The sequence below is a fragment of the Chaetura pelagica genome, unplaced genomic scaffold, assembly GCF_000747805.2.
Source record: "Chaetura pelagica isolate M959 unplaced genomic scaffold, ChaPel_1.0 scaffold159, whole genome shotgun sequence".
NCBI lineage: Eukaryota > Metazoa > Chordata > Aves > Apodiformes > Apodidae > Chaetura > Chaetura pelagica.
In genome coordinates this window covers 3,844,423-3,857,425 of record NW_009954555.1, presented here as the reverse complement: position 1 = coordinate 3,857,425, position 13,003 = coordinate 3,844,423, and the positions used below count along the sequence as shown (strand labels likewise).

Genomic DNA, 13,003 nt, shown 5'->3' with positions numbered 1-13,003 from the left:
GGTGGCAGCGAGGGACGCGGGGAACCGGCCTTTGCGGCCTGGCTGCGGGAGGCAGAAACACCAAGGCCTCCCCGCCCGGCCCGGGCAGGAAGCGGGTGATGTAACCGCCCTCCCGGCGGGGCGGGGATCCCGGGGCCGCTCTGAGCTCCCGGCCTGCCGGGAATTGCGTTCCTCGGCCTTGTAGTGACCCGGGAAGGGTTTTGTTTTCCTGGCGAGCTCCAAACAACCGCAGGCGCGTTGCTCTCCCGAGTGGAAAACTTTCCAGGCGCCTGGAAGCGTCTCGGTTGCTCCCGTTGTGTTAAGAGTTGATGGAAATCATAATAAAACGAGATTCCCCCCGCCCGCCGTGCCAAAGGAAGTTTTTCTGGCACACTAACGTTCGGGTTTGTTGGGTTTTAACGTGTGTTCTAAAAATTATTTAATTCGCAGCACGTTTTCATAATTCATAAAACAAGTTTGCCGTTTAATGTAGGCATTTGACCTAGATACAGCGTTTGTGATGTTGATATTGGGCAACTTAGTTGGCTACTGAGGTGGTGGTGCTTGTTTGCTTTAGATATCACTGAACTTACTCCTGGATTTACACATAGCTTGGCTGGTCTTCTCTTAAACATAGCTTAGCTGCTCTTCTGGCTCTTAAATCTGTTGAAATAACTTCAATTAATTTTATTTTTTTTTTACCTGGTGGTAGTTGTGTTAATGCCTGGTTTGTTGTTCTCTTTGTAGGTGGCAATGGCTACAGGACAGGTGCTATTTCAGAGGTTTTTTTATACCAAGTCTTTTGTGAAGCATTCCATGGAGGTAAGAAAATACTCAAAGATCTCTGTGGGTACAAAAGGTTATTTAATCTTTGCTCTGTTTGGCAAGTTGGGTGTGATCGAAGTGTTAGTAACTAGCCTGGAGGTTTTGCTTATGATCAAGGTGATTTTAGAGTACTGAGTTTGTCAGGTTTTTTGGGTGTTTCTGTGTTTTACCTCCATTTTCTCTCGTTATCCCTTCTGGAGCTATTGGAGGTGATCAGTTCCTGACCTGAGCAAAACATCAGTGTCTTCTCCTGCTTCTGTTTCAGCACGTGTCAATGGCCTGTGTGCACCTGGCATCCAAAATTGAAGAAGCACCACGAAGGATAAGGGATGTCATCAACGTGTTCCATCGCCTCCGACACATCCGGGAGAAAAAGTAAGTGGGGGCTTGGAAATCTGGAGGGTTTATTTATGCTGTGTCTCAATTGTTAAACTTCACGATGGTGTCGTTCCCTGTTCCATCAATCAGGCAACATCTTGAAGAGGTCTGATGAAGTAGAAAAGTTGAGTCAGCCTGTTTTATGAAATAAACATTTTTGGTGTTATAGTGATGTCTGGTGTTTTCACACAAATGCAGTTTAACCGGCGTGTGAGTATTTGAGGTTAAGATTATCTTCAGAATGTGAAATTGTCTTGCAGAAAACCTGTGCCTCTAATACTGGATCAAGAATATGTGAACTTGAAGAATCAAATAATTAAGGCAGAACGAAGAGTGTTAAAGGAGTTGGGATTTTGTGTTCATGTGAAGCACCCTCACAAGGTTTGTACTGCATACATTGACTTTGTAATCAGTCTTAATCCTGTGCTATAAATGCTCTCAGGCTGCTTACGTGCATGGCAGCTGTGCAGTGTGCAGGGCTTGACCAGAAATGAGACAATTCTCAATGTTGGAAGTATCACATGTCAGGCTAGGGTGGTATTTGGAGGATGTGACTACTGCAAATATTTAAGTTGCTGCTTTAGTACCCTCAGCATTGTGCCTTTAGTAGCCAAGTGTGGTAGAAGAACCTCCTGTTCCAGTGGAACTTGGGATCTTGCTCTTTCTTCCTCTGAAAACTATTGCTGTCTTAAGGTCTTTTTAAGCCTCCTTGACTTTCAGAACTCGCCAGTTAACAGCACCCCAGAGAACTGTTTGTTAATTGGTATGAATTTTTGCTAGTAGAGTAGTCTTTTTACCTGCATCCTTGTTTTCCTTTCAAGCCTAAGAAAAAAACACAACTAGAGCTGAACGAGCCAGTGCCACGCAATGTTAGAGCTGTTCTCTGCAAACACTGTTGCACTCTGTTACTGCTCATTGCAGCTAGCAGTATTTTCTCCCAAGTCACAGCTAAAAAGGAGTCGTGAATTGTGTAGGAGAACATACCTAGCTTGGGAAGAGTTGGAAGAGGAGACCTCTAGATGAATAGCATGATGGCTGAGCTGAGAAGACGGAGAGCTAGGAAGGTCAGCTCTGGTTGAGTGTCAGCTCATACCAACTTCATATCAAGCTGTGTGGATAAACATTGGGGGAGTTGCCAACACTCTCTCATGTGGAGTGTTTTAGACCTTGAAAGAGAGGAGCAGATGCCTCATGGATGTCCCTCTGAAATAAACAGGTGGCTCTCAAGATTCTTGTTAATAACACAATAACCCGTATCTTCCAGATAATCGTTATGTACCTTCAGGTATTAGAATGTGAACGTAACCAACACCTGGTCCAGACCTCATGGTAAGTTGATTTTCTTTGTTGTAAGAGACCAGCAGGGGCAGTAGCAGAAATATGTCACTTGAGGCACTCTGGGCAGCATTGCTCAGAATGATTGTGGGCCACACCAGACAGCTCCAGTGTTTCTTGGCGTGCCCCAAACTACTCCCCAAATGTTGATCGGCCTCTTAAGTCAGAGGCACAGTTTTAATGGTAAGGTAGCTTTTCACCCTGATTTCTCACTTCCCTCCTCTCTGCTTTCACTTTTCAGCTGAAGGGAAAATGTTGAGAGGGTTATAGAGTTTTCTTGGGTTTTTTTTTTTCTTCAGAGAAAATTATGTGTAGTTTAAAGTCTGTTACCAGTGCTGGGAAGTGGCTTTTCCCAGGGCTTGAGCTGGATTACAGGTGCATCAAAAACTCAGCACAGATAAATGGCTTTTATCTGTATGGATAATGCAAGGTGTCAGCTTCTTGATGTTTTCATGTTTGCCAAGAAATGTCCTCTGCCTTGTTGCTCTCATTGCAGTAAAGATTTGCTTGGGGATGGGAAGCTTAGGTAAAATTCCAGGTCTTTAAACTTTAAAAAAGTAATAGTGCTTTTAAACAGTAACGCTTTTTAACAATACTGTGGTTTTAAAAGATCCAAAGATCATATTTCTGCTGACTGAACTGTCTGGTACTGTGACCTGTGTGTAGAGAACCAGTTTTGACTTTTCTTTTCTGTACTCTTTTAATCAAAGGGTAGCCTCTGAGGGTAAGTGACTAAGACTTCTCCTCTGCTGCCCAAGCCTATGGTGCAGGGATAGCTGCCGTCTTCAGTCAAACCAAAGCAGGCTCTACCAAGAGAAGGCTGCTCTAGACAGGTGGTATATACATGATAGTATAGTAACTGGCCAACTGCTTCTTCTGCTTTTTGTTTTTATCATGCATTTTGACTGTTGTATATTTTATAACCTGATTGTTGATGTTCTGAAATGCTTTTCATGTTCTATTGCTCTAACTGTTAAAATTACGTGTTTTTATCTGATAGAGTAAATTAAGGTGGGGTTTAATCTTAAAGGGATGAATTACAACAAAACCTGGTATCTAGTTTCTATTTGTAAACTTGTTTAAAACATTTGAGTAGATATGTGAAGCTACGAGTCAAATCTAATACTTAGGACATAGAGAAAGTTCCTAGTACCATTGCATGAAGTACTCAAATGTGAGTTCTGGATTACTCTTTACCAGTTTTCTGCTTGTTATGGAAGGAGGGGTAAGTGACAAAGAGGGAGGAAGTTACCCCAACTGGGAGATGGTTCAGGTGTTAAAATAACACATTTGTGTACTGATGCTTGTTGCTTCCAGTACTGAAAACTGGTGGATATCCAGTATAACTGTTTTTTGAAATGTGCATTTTTATAACATTACCTTTTTCTTAAAATACTGTGACAAGGATTCATTTCCTCACTGTCTGATTCTGAGCCCACAGGGAAAAGAGGCAGAGTCCAAACTTGAAAGTGGGTGTGATTTTTTTAATTTGGCAGATGAGACAAAGGCTTTAAGACTTCCAGACATTTGAAGTACCACTTTTGTTTAGCCCTTCTTTTACCAAAAGCTTTGTGCTGTCTGTCTGGTGGAGTAAGAGAAGGAGGTGTTGAAGTTCCCTTCTGCCAGAACCACAGTGATGTTCAGCACTGCTTCTCTGGGGCAGCAGTTCCTGTTCCTACTAAGAGGAGTGTGAGGCAACTGGGACAGGTGGGAGTTTGGTGCCCCTGGGGTTCCAGTTCCCTTTGTCCTCTGCAAACTGTTTACAAGTGGCTGTGGGCTCTGTTTTGGATGTCTGGGGGTCAGTGAATCCTTTTTATGCTGGGTACCCACGTGGGTAGTGACTACTCTCAAGAATTATATTACTTTGAGAAGTTTCTGTTGTGTCTGGTTTTAGCTTTTCCCAGCTTGATATACATGCTCAAAAAATCTATATCTTTTTTAAACGTATCAGCTTGACAGATTCAGAGGAAGTTGCTTTGTATATTTGAGATTTAAACTAATGCTTAAGTGTACTGACTGGAATATATGCAATATTTTACAGTTTTCTCATTCTGTGAATGTTCATTTTAAGCAACCTTACTGAAATGGGACAATTTGGAAACCGTATTTCATGTGCCAAAGAGGAGATCTGCCTGAATACTGAGTATTCTCCTGAATTGATGTTCCCAAACACCCTGATTTCTTCTATGGCTGCTTTTTGCATCAAAAGGAATTCTGTTTTGGATGGAAAATGGTGCTTCCAAAGGAAAGGAGACCCCTTCAGTCACCAGTGGAAGTTGCTGCCTGCTGAAGTGGATTGCACTGTCTTGGGAGAACTGCTACAGGAGCTGCAGCTTTCAGCAAGCCATTTGGGTTCAGCCCTTTTGTAGAGAAACATATGAACCTAACAGTCTATAACTGAGTCCTTCAGATGATATTGTATGTTGTGGTGGTGACAATAACTTGTCTGTTGCATGAGAGCAGGCCAGCAGAGATCCAGAAGGAAAAGTGAAGTTAAAATTGGTTCTCGTTTCACAGCTGAATTTTCAGCAGTCAGTCCTACTTAATTTGTGCCTCACATCCCTCCCCTTGAGGGGTGATTTTTTTTATTTTTAGTAAAATTATTCAACCTTAAATTTACAGGAGTAAAGTAGAGTAACTGCAGAAAGAAATAGTCCTTAGAGAAGTAAAAAGAAAGCAAAGCCCCCAGACAACTTAGCAGTGCCCTGTAACTTGGCTGATACCTTGTCTTTCAGGAATTACATGAACGACAGCCTGAGAACAGATGTCTTTGTGAGGTTCCAGCCAGAAAGCATTGCCTGTGCATGTATTTACCTGGCAGCCAGGACACTGGAGGTGAGCAGACAGTTCCATTCATTACAACTTGGGGAGGTCTTTAAATAGAAGCAGAAACGTGAGCATGTGTTTCCCCTCTCCCTTTCAGATTCCACTTCCTAATCGTCCACACTGGTTTTTGCTCTTTGGAGCCACAGAGGAAGAGATTCAAGAAATCTGCTTAAAAATTTTGCAACTCTATACTAGGAAAAAGGTTTGCTTCTTTTTTTTTTTTTTCATATTGTGAGCCTTAATTAGAGGCTGCTGCTTAGAACTTGAGTTGGAAAACCTGATCCTGTTTGGAACTGGCCTGGTGCATTAAGTGGAACAGCACAGTAGTCACAGTGTCTTGAGTCTCTTTAGATTATTATTCCCCTCCCTGTAAGTGAGTAAGCAGAAGTCTAGTTTACTAAGTTCTGTCATAAGCAGAGCTCCTTTGTTCCCAGGTTGATTTATCTGATCTGGAAAGTAAAATAGAAAAGAAGAAATTGGCTATTGAGGAGGCAAAAGCACAAGCTAAAGGTCTAGTACCTGAGGGAGTCCCAAGTTTGGACAACACATCAGGATTTTCCCCTGTACCAAAAAATGGTAAGTGGTCAATAGCTTGTTTTTCATAATTCTTCCTTCTCTTAAATTAATATTTAACCTTTAGGGATGCATATGTAGTGTAGTTAGGTCTCTGTGTTGTTTTTTTTTTAAGCTGGCTTCCAGCAACTAGTCAAAAGTCAAAGTTTGAATGGCATTGTGACTTTGATTTCTTCAAACAGATGAAGGCTAGAAGCAAATTAGTCTAAAATTAAGGCTAGATCAAATTTAAATAGCACAGGCACTGGCTTTTATGTGGTTTTGGCAATAAACTCAAACAAATGCTTGCAGTTGGCACGTAATGCTAAACAGGTATGAAAGGTTAGTGTGATGAACTGGAGATCTGGGTGTGGGTGGTCATTAAGGCTAGATCAAATTTAAATAGCACAGGGACTGGCTTTTATGTGGTTTTGGCAATAAACAAATGCTTGCAATTGGCACGTAATGCTAAACAGGTATGAAAGTTTAGGTGTGATTAACTGGAGATCTGGGTGTGGGTGGTTGTTGTGTGTGCCTGGGCTGTGCAGAGACACTGACACTGGGGGGAGACCTCGGTCCTGCCAGGCACTGCCCACCTGCGGCTATAAGGTAACACAGGCTTGTTCTTCTAGAGTCTCCAAAAGAGGTTAAAGGAAATAAACCTTCACCACTACCTGTTCAGGCAATGAAGAATGCTAAAAGGAAAACGGAGGGAGCCAAGAGAACGAGTTCAAATAGCCCAGTAAATGGGTAAGGCTTTCAGAAAAAAAGCAGCTCCTTTTTTTTCCCCCTTTGCTGCTTGAAGCACAATGAGTGTTTTGTCTCTGGCAGGGTTCAGAAGGGAAGGGAGAGCAGGAGTCGCAGTGGAAGTCGAGATCAAAGTTATTCCAGATCTCCATCCAGATCTGCATCCCCAAAGCACAGGTATGTGTAAAAGGAGGCTGTGCTGTGAGAAGCTCCTGGGCTGAAATTCCTACAGCAGCCAGGTGTGATCAGGTCTGGGACACAGGGTCAGGTTTCATGGGATGCTGAACCATGAAGTGCAGGACAAAGTGCTTGGTCTCAGGCTGTGCTTGCACACCTTGGCTCTGGGAGCGAGAAGGCTGTGCCTGTATGTGACTCTGTGTGTTGTGCCCAGATTCAGGCCCTCCAGCATGCAGGGGAATTAATTCCATTTCATACTTGGAAACGATGACGGTTTCTCTCCTGTTTCTCCCTCCCCCCAGGAAAAGTGAAAGCTACTCCACGTCGAGCGGCTCCAAGTCCCACAGCCGCTCCCGCAGCCGCAGCGACTCCCCTCCCAGGCAGTTCAACCACAGCTCGAGCTACAAACCTTCCAAGGTGAGAAGCTACAAGAAATCCAAGGACTACAAATACTCGGCGCACAAGGCGCGGAAATCCCGCAGCAGGAGCTCGTCCCGGTCCCGCAGCCGCTCCCGGGAGCGCTCCGACCACTCGGGGAAGTACAAGAAGAAGAGTCACTACTACAGGACTCACAGGCACGAGCGGTCGCGCTCCTACGAGCGGGCAGGTCACCGCTACGAGCGGGAGCACCCGGGCCACAGCAGGCACAGGCGGTGAATAAAGCTGGGCTCTTTCCTTTGGAATGGGAGCAGCTGCAGCTCTTTCCCGTTTGGCCTTTGCAATAGAGGGTTACCCTCGCTTGTAAACCACCCAGCTTGAGTTCTGTCCCTTCCGCTGGCAGGGCTGTTACTTGTTCTCTTGAACCCAAAGGAAGGATGCTGACAAGGAAGGACTTGGTCCTGTCGGTGTCTTGGTGGCTGTTTTTGCTGGTGTCACCTCTGAAGGCTGCAGAGCCTGGCTCTGGGCACTCCTGGGGCTGCTCTGCAGTGCTGTGTGTGCCCGGGTGCAGTGCAGTGGTGTGTGGGACCCTGCCAGCAGGACCCCCCTGGCTCCCTGGCTGGGATGCTGCACTGGGCAGCCCTCCCCTGGGGAGCTGGAAGGCTCGAGGCAGTTCACAAAACCCCTTGGAGTGGCTTGGTGCTAACAGCTGTCTTTTCATACTGACTCAATTATGTTGTACAAATGTAAGGTGACTTTTTTTAGACCTGTTGCCTATATTAGGTTCTATATGTGTATATATATTTTGCAGTGTTACAGTACAGTATGAGGACATGGCCTTACTAGCCTTTACACTTTACCCACAATGTAAATAAGCATTTGTTTAATACAGCTGGAAGATCTATACAGAAAAATTCTTGAATTCTATCAAAAGACTTGTGTAGAAAATTCTGATAAATGTGAAAGTATTTAGCTCTGTGTATTGAGAGTAGTATATTTTTATCTGTGCAATGCTGTGTGCAGGCCACCAGCTCATAAGACATTTCCTATCCATTTTAAGTGGTTTGAAATTCTTTACTCAGGATCTTTTGACACTCTAAGGAATTAGTAGTTTGTCAATCTGCATGCTTGTTGGAGAACAGAGCATTTAAAAAAATAATAGCAAAAAACCCCCAACCAACCCACAGCCCAGTAGTATCAGTTCTAGTGGTATATCTGAGCTGTTACTCTCCTGCTCCCTAATTTCATTAAAGTATTTGATTTTCTATTCATTTACTTGATAGTAGTTTCTTATGAGCTGTACCACTGTGCCCACCCATAAGGATAGAGACCTGGTGCTGGGTAAAGGGGTTGTCAGACTGTAGGGGATTTAAAGCTGAGGTGTTGGAGCCTGGAGATGAGCTCAGTGATGTGCTGTGTCAAAAGGGGCTGGTACCTCAGCCTTCCTACTCAAACCACTGCCTGATGCTTCTCTCCACTCAGGAAGACAAGAGCCTTGAGGTTTTTTTGTGGTCAACCTCCTAGGTGCCCCAGTGTGACAGTGAATCTTCTAACACTTTTAAGCCCAGACTAGTTTCTTGGGGCAGTTTTCTTTGTTTATAATGCAGAAGTGAAGCAGCTGAAGGGATTAGCAGTCAAGCTTCCTCTAGTCTACCAGTTACATGGAATAACTGATCCATTCATGTATTAACAACTTGAAGTAACAATGTGCTCTAAAGAGTTCTCATTTTGAGTCTTGATTCTTCCTCCTGGATATGACTTGGGGCAGGTCAGCCTCAAATCTCTGCTCACTAATTCCAGTTCTAAAAGGCGAGTCAGTTTTTCCCCAATTCCTTTATTCTCTGGAATTGCCTCTTGCCCAGTTCCTGAGGTAAGCAGTGTGTGGGGAGGCAGATTGTGCAGCTGCAGCCTCCCCCTGAAAGCCTTCCAGAAGAATTGCCTTCAGCTGGGTCTCAGTCCTGCCAGCTGCAGCCAGGACCTTCCTCCAGTGCATGTGGTGTGGACAAGGATGCAGGTAAGTCCCAGGCTGGGTGCACTTTCCTGCATGAACACAGTGTCATTTGGCATAAAAATCAGCATCTGCTCTTCTGTACAGTGCTGAATAAATGACAGTTTGCTTTCTAGTACATTGTAACAGGTCTGGAGAGGTAAAAACAAGGGGGAAAAGTGAGTATATTTTTGCATTGAAGTGGTTTGGTTCCAAAACAAAAGGGATTATATCACAGGATGAAAAGACACCCTGTTCTAAAGAGAACAATCTGTCTTCACCAGCTAAAAGCCCAATGCAGATCATTACACAGTGTCTTGGCAGTGAGGTGTGGTTGGGAGAAGATGCTTAGAGTAGCTAGAGGGAGTGTAAGAGCTGCTGCAATGAGGGTGGGGGTGGTTTGGTGGGAGTAGGTGCACCCCTGTCATGGAGGTGTGCCTGTTCTCACAGCTGGCTGGTGGTTTACTTTGCTGAGGAAGCCCAAGATTAAAAAAAAACTGGATTTGGTAACTGGGGAATTCAGAAACAAGCAAGTTTTCAGTGTTTACTGTGCTGGGAGCTAAGAACTGGTTGATAGCTGCAGTACTAAGAACATCTTCAGCTGATACCAAACATAACCTTCACCAGTCCACAAAGAATAGGCATTTCTCCAAGTGGAGGTGGCAGCCAGACCTGAGGAGCAGTGGTGGCTCTGGTCCTCTTCAGCACAGCAACAATCGGAGGCAGCAGCTGGAGTTGATCTCTGGGAGATGGCAGAGCTGTGGTTGTTGAGAATCTACCCCCTTGACACACAGAGCAGAGACATGGGTTGGGTGCCAGGCCTTGGGGGGAACACCTGTGATGGTTTTGCCCTGTGGATCCCAGCCATGGGGAGCTGTTTGGACAGCTCAGGGATGTGCAAGCTGCTGACAGCAGGCAAGCAAGCAGTCCCACCATGGAGCTGGCAGGTTTATTCTCTTTTCTTGGCACCAAGTTTGCATTTGTTAACTTAATCTATAAGCACAGCTCCTGTGGTAGGTGTCAAGTGGATGGGATTGAGAAGAAAGCCTGGTCTTTGGAGAAAATGTTAACAAATGCTGTGGTCAAGTCATTTTGGTGTTCCTCATTCATGCTTCAGGCCTTCTGAAGAAAAACAATTCTAGTTCTCATGGGTACCAAGATTATCAAATACAAAAGACAAGGAGTTTAGGTTTACCTGAAACAAAAAACCGACCACGCTTTTCTGTGCGTGCATGTACAAGTCTTGGCTTTTAGGGTGAGTTATGGCTTCTGTTTTCTGAACACCTGAAGGCTGCACTGTGGCTCTCACTCATCATAGCATCTCTGAGGTTACTCCTCTGTGTCTGCTGTTCTTGGGCTGGGAGATTGCTTCTCCCTAAACCTATGACTTGGAAGGCACACAGCCTTGGGTGGGCTGGGCTCTCTTTCCTCAGATAAAGCAACACAGCCTTGCTCTCCTTCCTTCATGGCAGAAAAACCTCTTGACTTCCTGGCTCATGTTTCCTCAGCAATGGACTCCAGAGCTTTCAATCCAAGGTGCCAGTTTGCTCCTTCACATCTGTATTTGTGTCAGCAGAGAGCTGGCCACTGCAGCTCTCCTTTTTGAGCTGAGAACTAAAGAGGTGTTTACCCTGCCTGCACCCAGGGCTGAGGAATTGAAGACAAGAGCAGTGAAATAGAGTTGAAAAGTGGCAGTTGCTGGTTTAATCTGCTCTTGATTCCATCCATGCTAGTTTCATCCCTGTGGAAAGGGTCTCAGGCTTCCCTGTGCCCCAGCATAGAGCCTGCCCTGTGCTGCCCCTGGGGGCTTCACTCCTGCACAGAATTCCAGCTCTGCCTGGCAGCTTTACTGCTCCTCTCTGCTGCCAGCAAGGACCCAATAAATTACAAGCACAAAGAGGTGGACTAAGCAGTCTTGTGCCTGACAGGGATTTTTCTTTTGAAAATCCTCCAAAACCAACAAAATGCTGCTGGTAATGCACAAAGAGAATTGTTCTGAAATTAACACAGTACACACAGGAAGGGAGGTAAATGATTAAACCAGTTGGAAAAGAGGAGAGTGTTGGTGTTTGTGAGATGGAGAGAGATTTCAGGAGCTTTATTTGGAGGCAAGGAGGAAAACACAGGTATCAGTGTACAGGGCAGCCTTCCTGCTGGCTCCCTGCCACGTCTGATCTTTGCATCAAGATGAGCTTTTCCCACTGGCTTTAGAGAACAGTGGAATCTAATTCTGTGGATCCGCTTTAAAGAAAGGTTGATGGATCCACACACTCAGTATTGCACATGGCAGAGCAATCATTGCATCTTGGTGTGAATCACCCACCAGGCAGAGTGTGACAACTGGGTGTTGTTCCCTGACCTGTGGCTCAGTGGCCTCAAGACAAATCCTTTCCCTCCTGCTCCCCAGCAGCGAGGAGGGGTCTGGTCTGCCCCTGCTGGGAGGTGTGTTCAGACCTCGCAGGGAAAGTGGCAGCTTGTGGTGGAATCACCCTCCTGCTTTGTTTGCAAAGTGCTCTTTGTGGTGCTATAAAAAAGGCCAGGTAGCAGGAAATTAACCACGACATTCTTTGTATTTAAAACTTCTGCAATGGGCAAACATTTCATACCTACTAAACCTTGGGCTCAGTTTCCTGCTTGGATTTTAAAAACCCGTGGAAGCTTTTGGCTCAGTGGGAGCCTGGGCCTCTCCACCTGCTGAAGGGGAGAGAGGCTGGGCCTGCTCAGTTTGCAGAGGAACAGGCATCACTCAGGACTTGCTAGACAGAGGCAACACCAAAAACACTCATCATGAAACCTCCTCATTGCTCTGCTTGAAATTAGCATTTGTGTCTAAGGGCCTGAGATACCAGAAATGACTGCAACTGTCTTCTCATCTTCCCCTCACCCTGGGCATGTGATGTGTGAGGATCAAACCTTTTGAGCTCCCCAGCAGCAACAGACACCCCACCTCGTGTGCACTGCTTGGAGCTACTGCAGACAGAAAGCAAACCAACAACAGGGAGATGGGGCAAACTCATCAGATGTTTGTGGCTTTTCCACAGTATTTGAGCAAACTGCCAAATCTCCTTGTGATTCAGTTTCCCAAGTACAAGGGGAGAGGCTATTCTTGACCTGTATCAGGATGAAGTTGGTGTTTTAAAAGCTTAGTGATCTTTTGGCAACCTGGGCCAGCATTTCACCACCCTCATTGTAAAAAATGTCTTCCTTATATCCAGACTAAATCTCCCTTCTTTCAGTTTAAAACTGTCACCCCTTGTCCTATTGCTACAGGCCCTGCTATAAGCTTTGTCCCCAGCATTCCTGTAGGCCTCCTTTAAGCATTGAAAGGCCACACTAAGATGTCCCTGGAGCCTTCTCCAAGCTGAACAACCCCAAGTCTCTTAAGTGTCTTCCTAGGAAAGGTGCTCCAGCCCTCTGATCATTTTTGTGGCCCTCTGGACTTGGGCATTCCAGAAATGTGGATTCAGCCTCTCCTTCATCACCCTCATAGAGAGCTTATACCTTTTCTCCCTCCTTCTCCCCACCCCTGGATGCTGGGGCAGCAATTTGCCTGGCGGGGTCGGGCTCACTCCTCAGAGGAGCCCTCGGGGTTAATTAAAAGCCCAATATTCTTTTCCAAAGCTTCCAATCCAATCGCTTTCTGAGAAGGGGTCGGCGAGGGACACACACACACACACACACACACACATATCCCCACCCTTGAAAACTCAGAACAATCAACTCCCTCCCGCGAACCCAAAGCCTGGACCAGCCTCCTCTTTCCAGGGATGCTCTCTCCGCTTCCCGCCGCCGCTGTCGCACCGGGACCCTCCGGGCGGG

At 45.6% G+C, this 13,003-nt stretch overlaps 1 protein-coding gene across 2 annotated transcripts; it reads left to right on the top strand.

Annotated features, from left to right (window-relative positions):
• Positions 1-732: 732 nt before the first annotated feature.
• Positions 733-7,476, top strand: CCNL2 (cyclin L2). Of its 2 annotated transcripts, none has more exons than XM_010005176.1 (10): positions 733-801; positions 1,070-1,179; positions 1,443-1,563; positions 2,447-2,511; positions 5,253-5,352; positions 5,441-5,545; positions 5,778-5,919; positions 6,528-6,645; positions 6,727-6,819; positions 7,122-7,476. In XM_010005176.1, the coding sequence occupies exons 1-10, from the start codon at positions 733-735 to the stop codon at positions 7,474-7,476; spliced, it is 1,278 nt and encodes a 425-aa protein (XP_010003478.1). The 2 variants fall into 2 exon arrangements, with proteins under 2 accessions (XP_010003478.1, XP_010003477.1); XM_010005175.1 differs by having other exon boundaries at positions 5,778-5,923; positions 6,514-6,645.
• The last annotated feature ends 5,527 nt before the right edge of the window (positions 7,477-13,003 follow it).

Bases quoted from the DNA above. Each gene is read 5' to 3' on its own strand.
- CCNL2 (XM_010005175.1), top strand. From the start codon at position 733: ATGGCTACAGGACAGGTGCTATTTCAGAGGTTTTTTTATACCAAGTCT. The intron at 6,646-6,726 runs GTAAGGCTTTCA...TGTCTCTGGCAG, and splicing joins TCAAATAGCCCAGTAAATGG to GGTTCAGAAGGGAAGGGAGA. The intron at 6,820-7,121 runs GTATGTGTAAAA...CCCTCCCCCCAG, and splicing joins TCTGCATCCCCAAAGCACAG to GAAAAGTGAAAGCTACTCCA.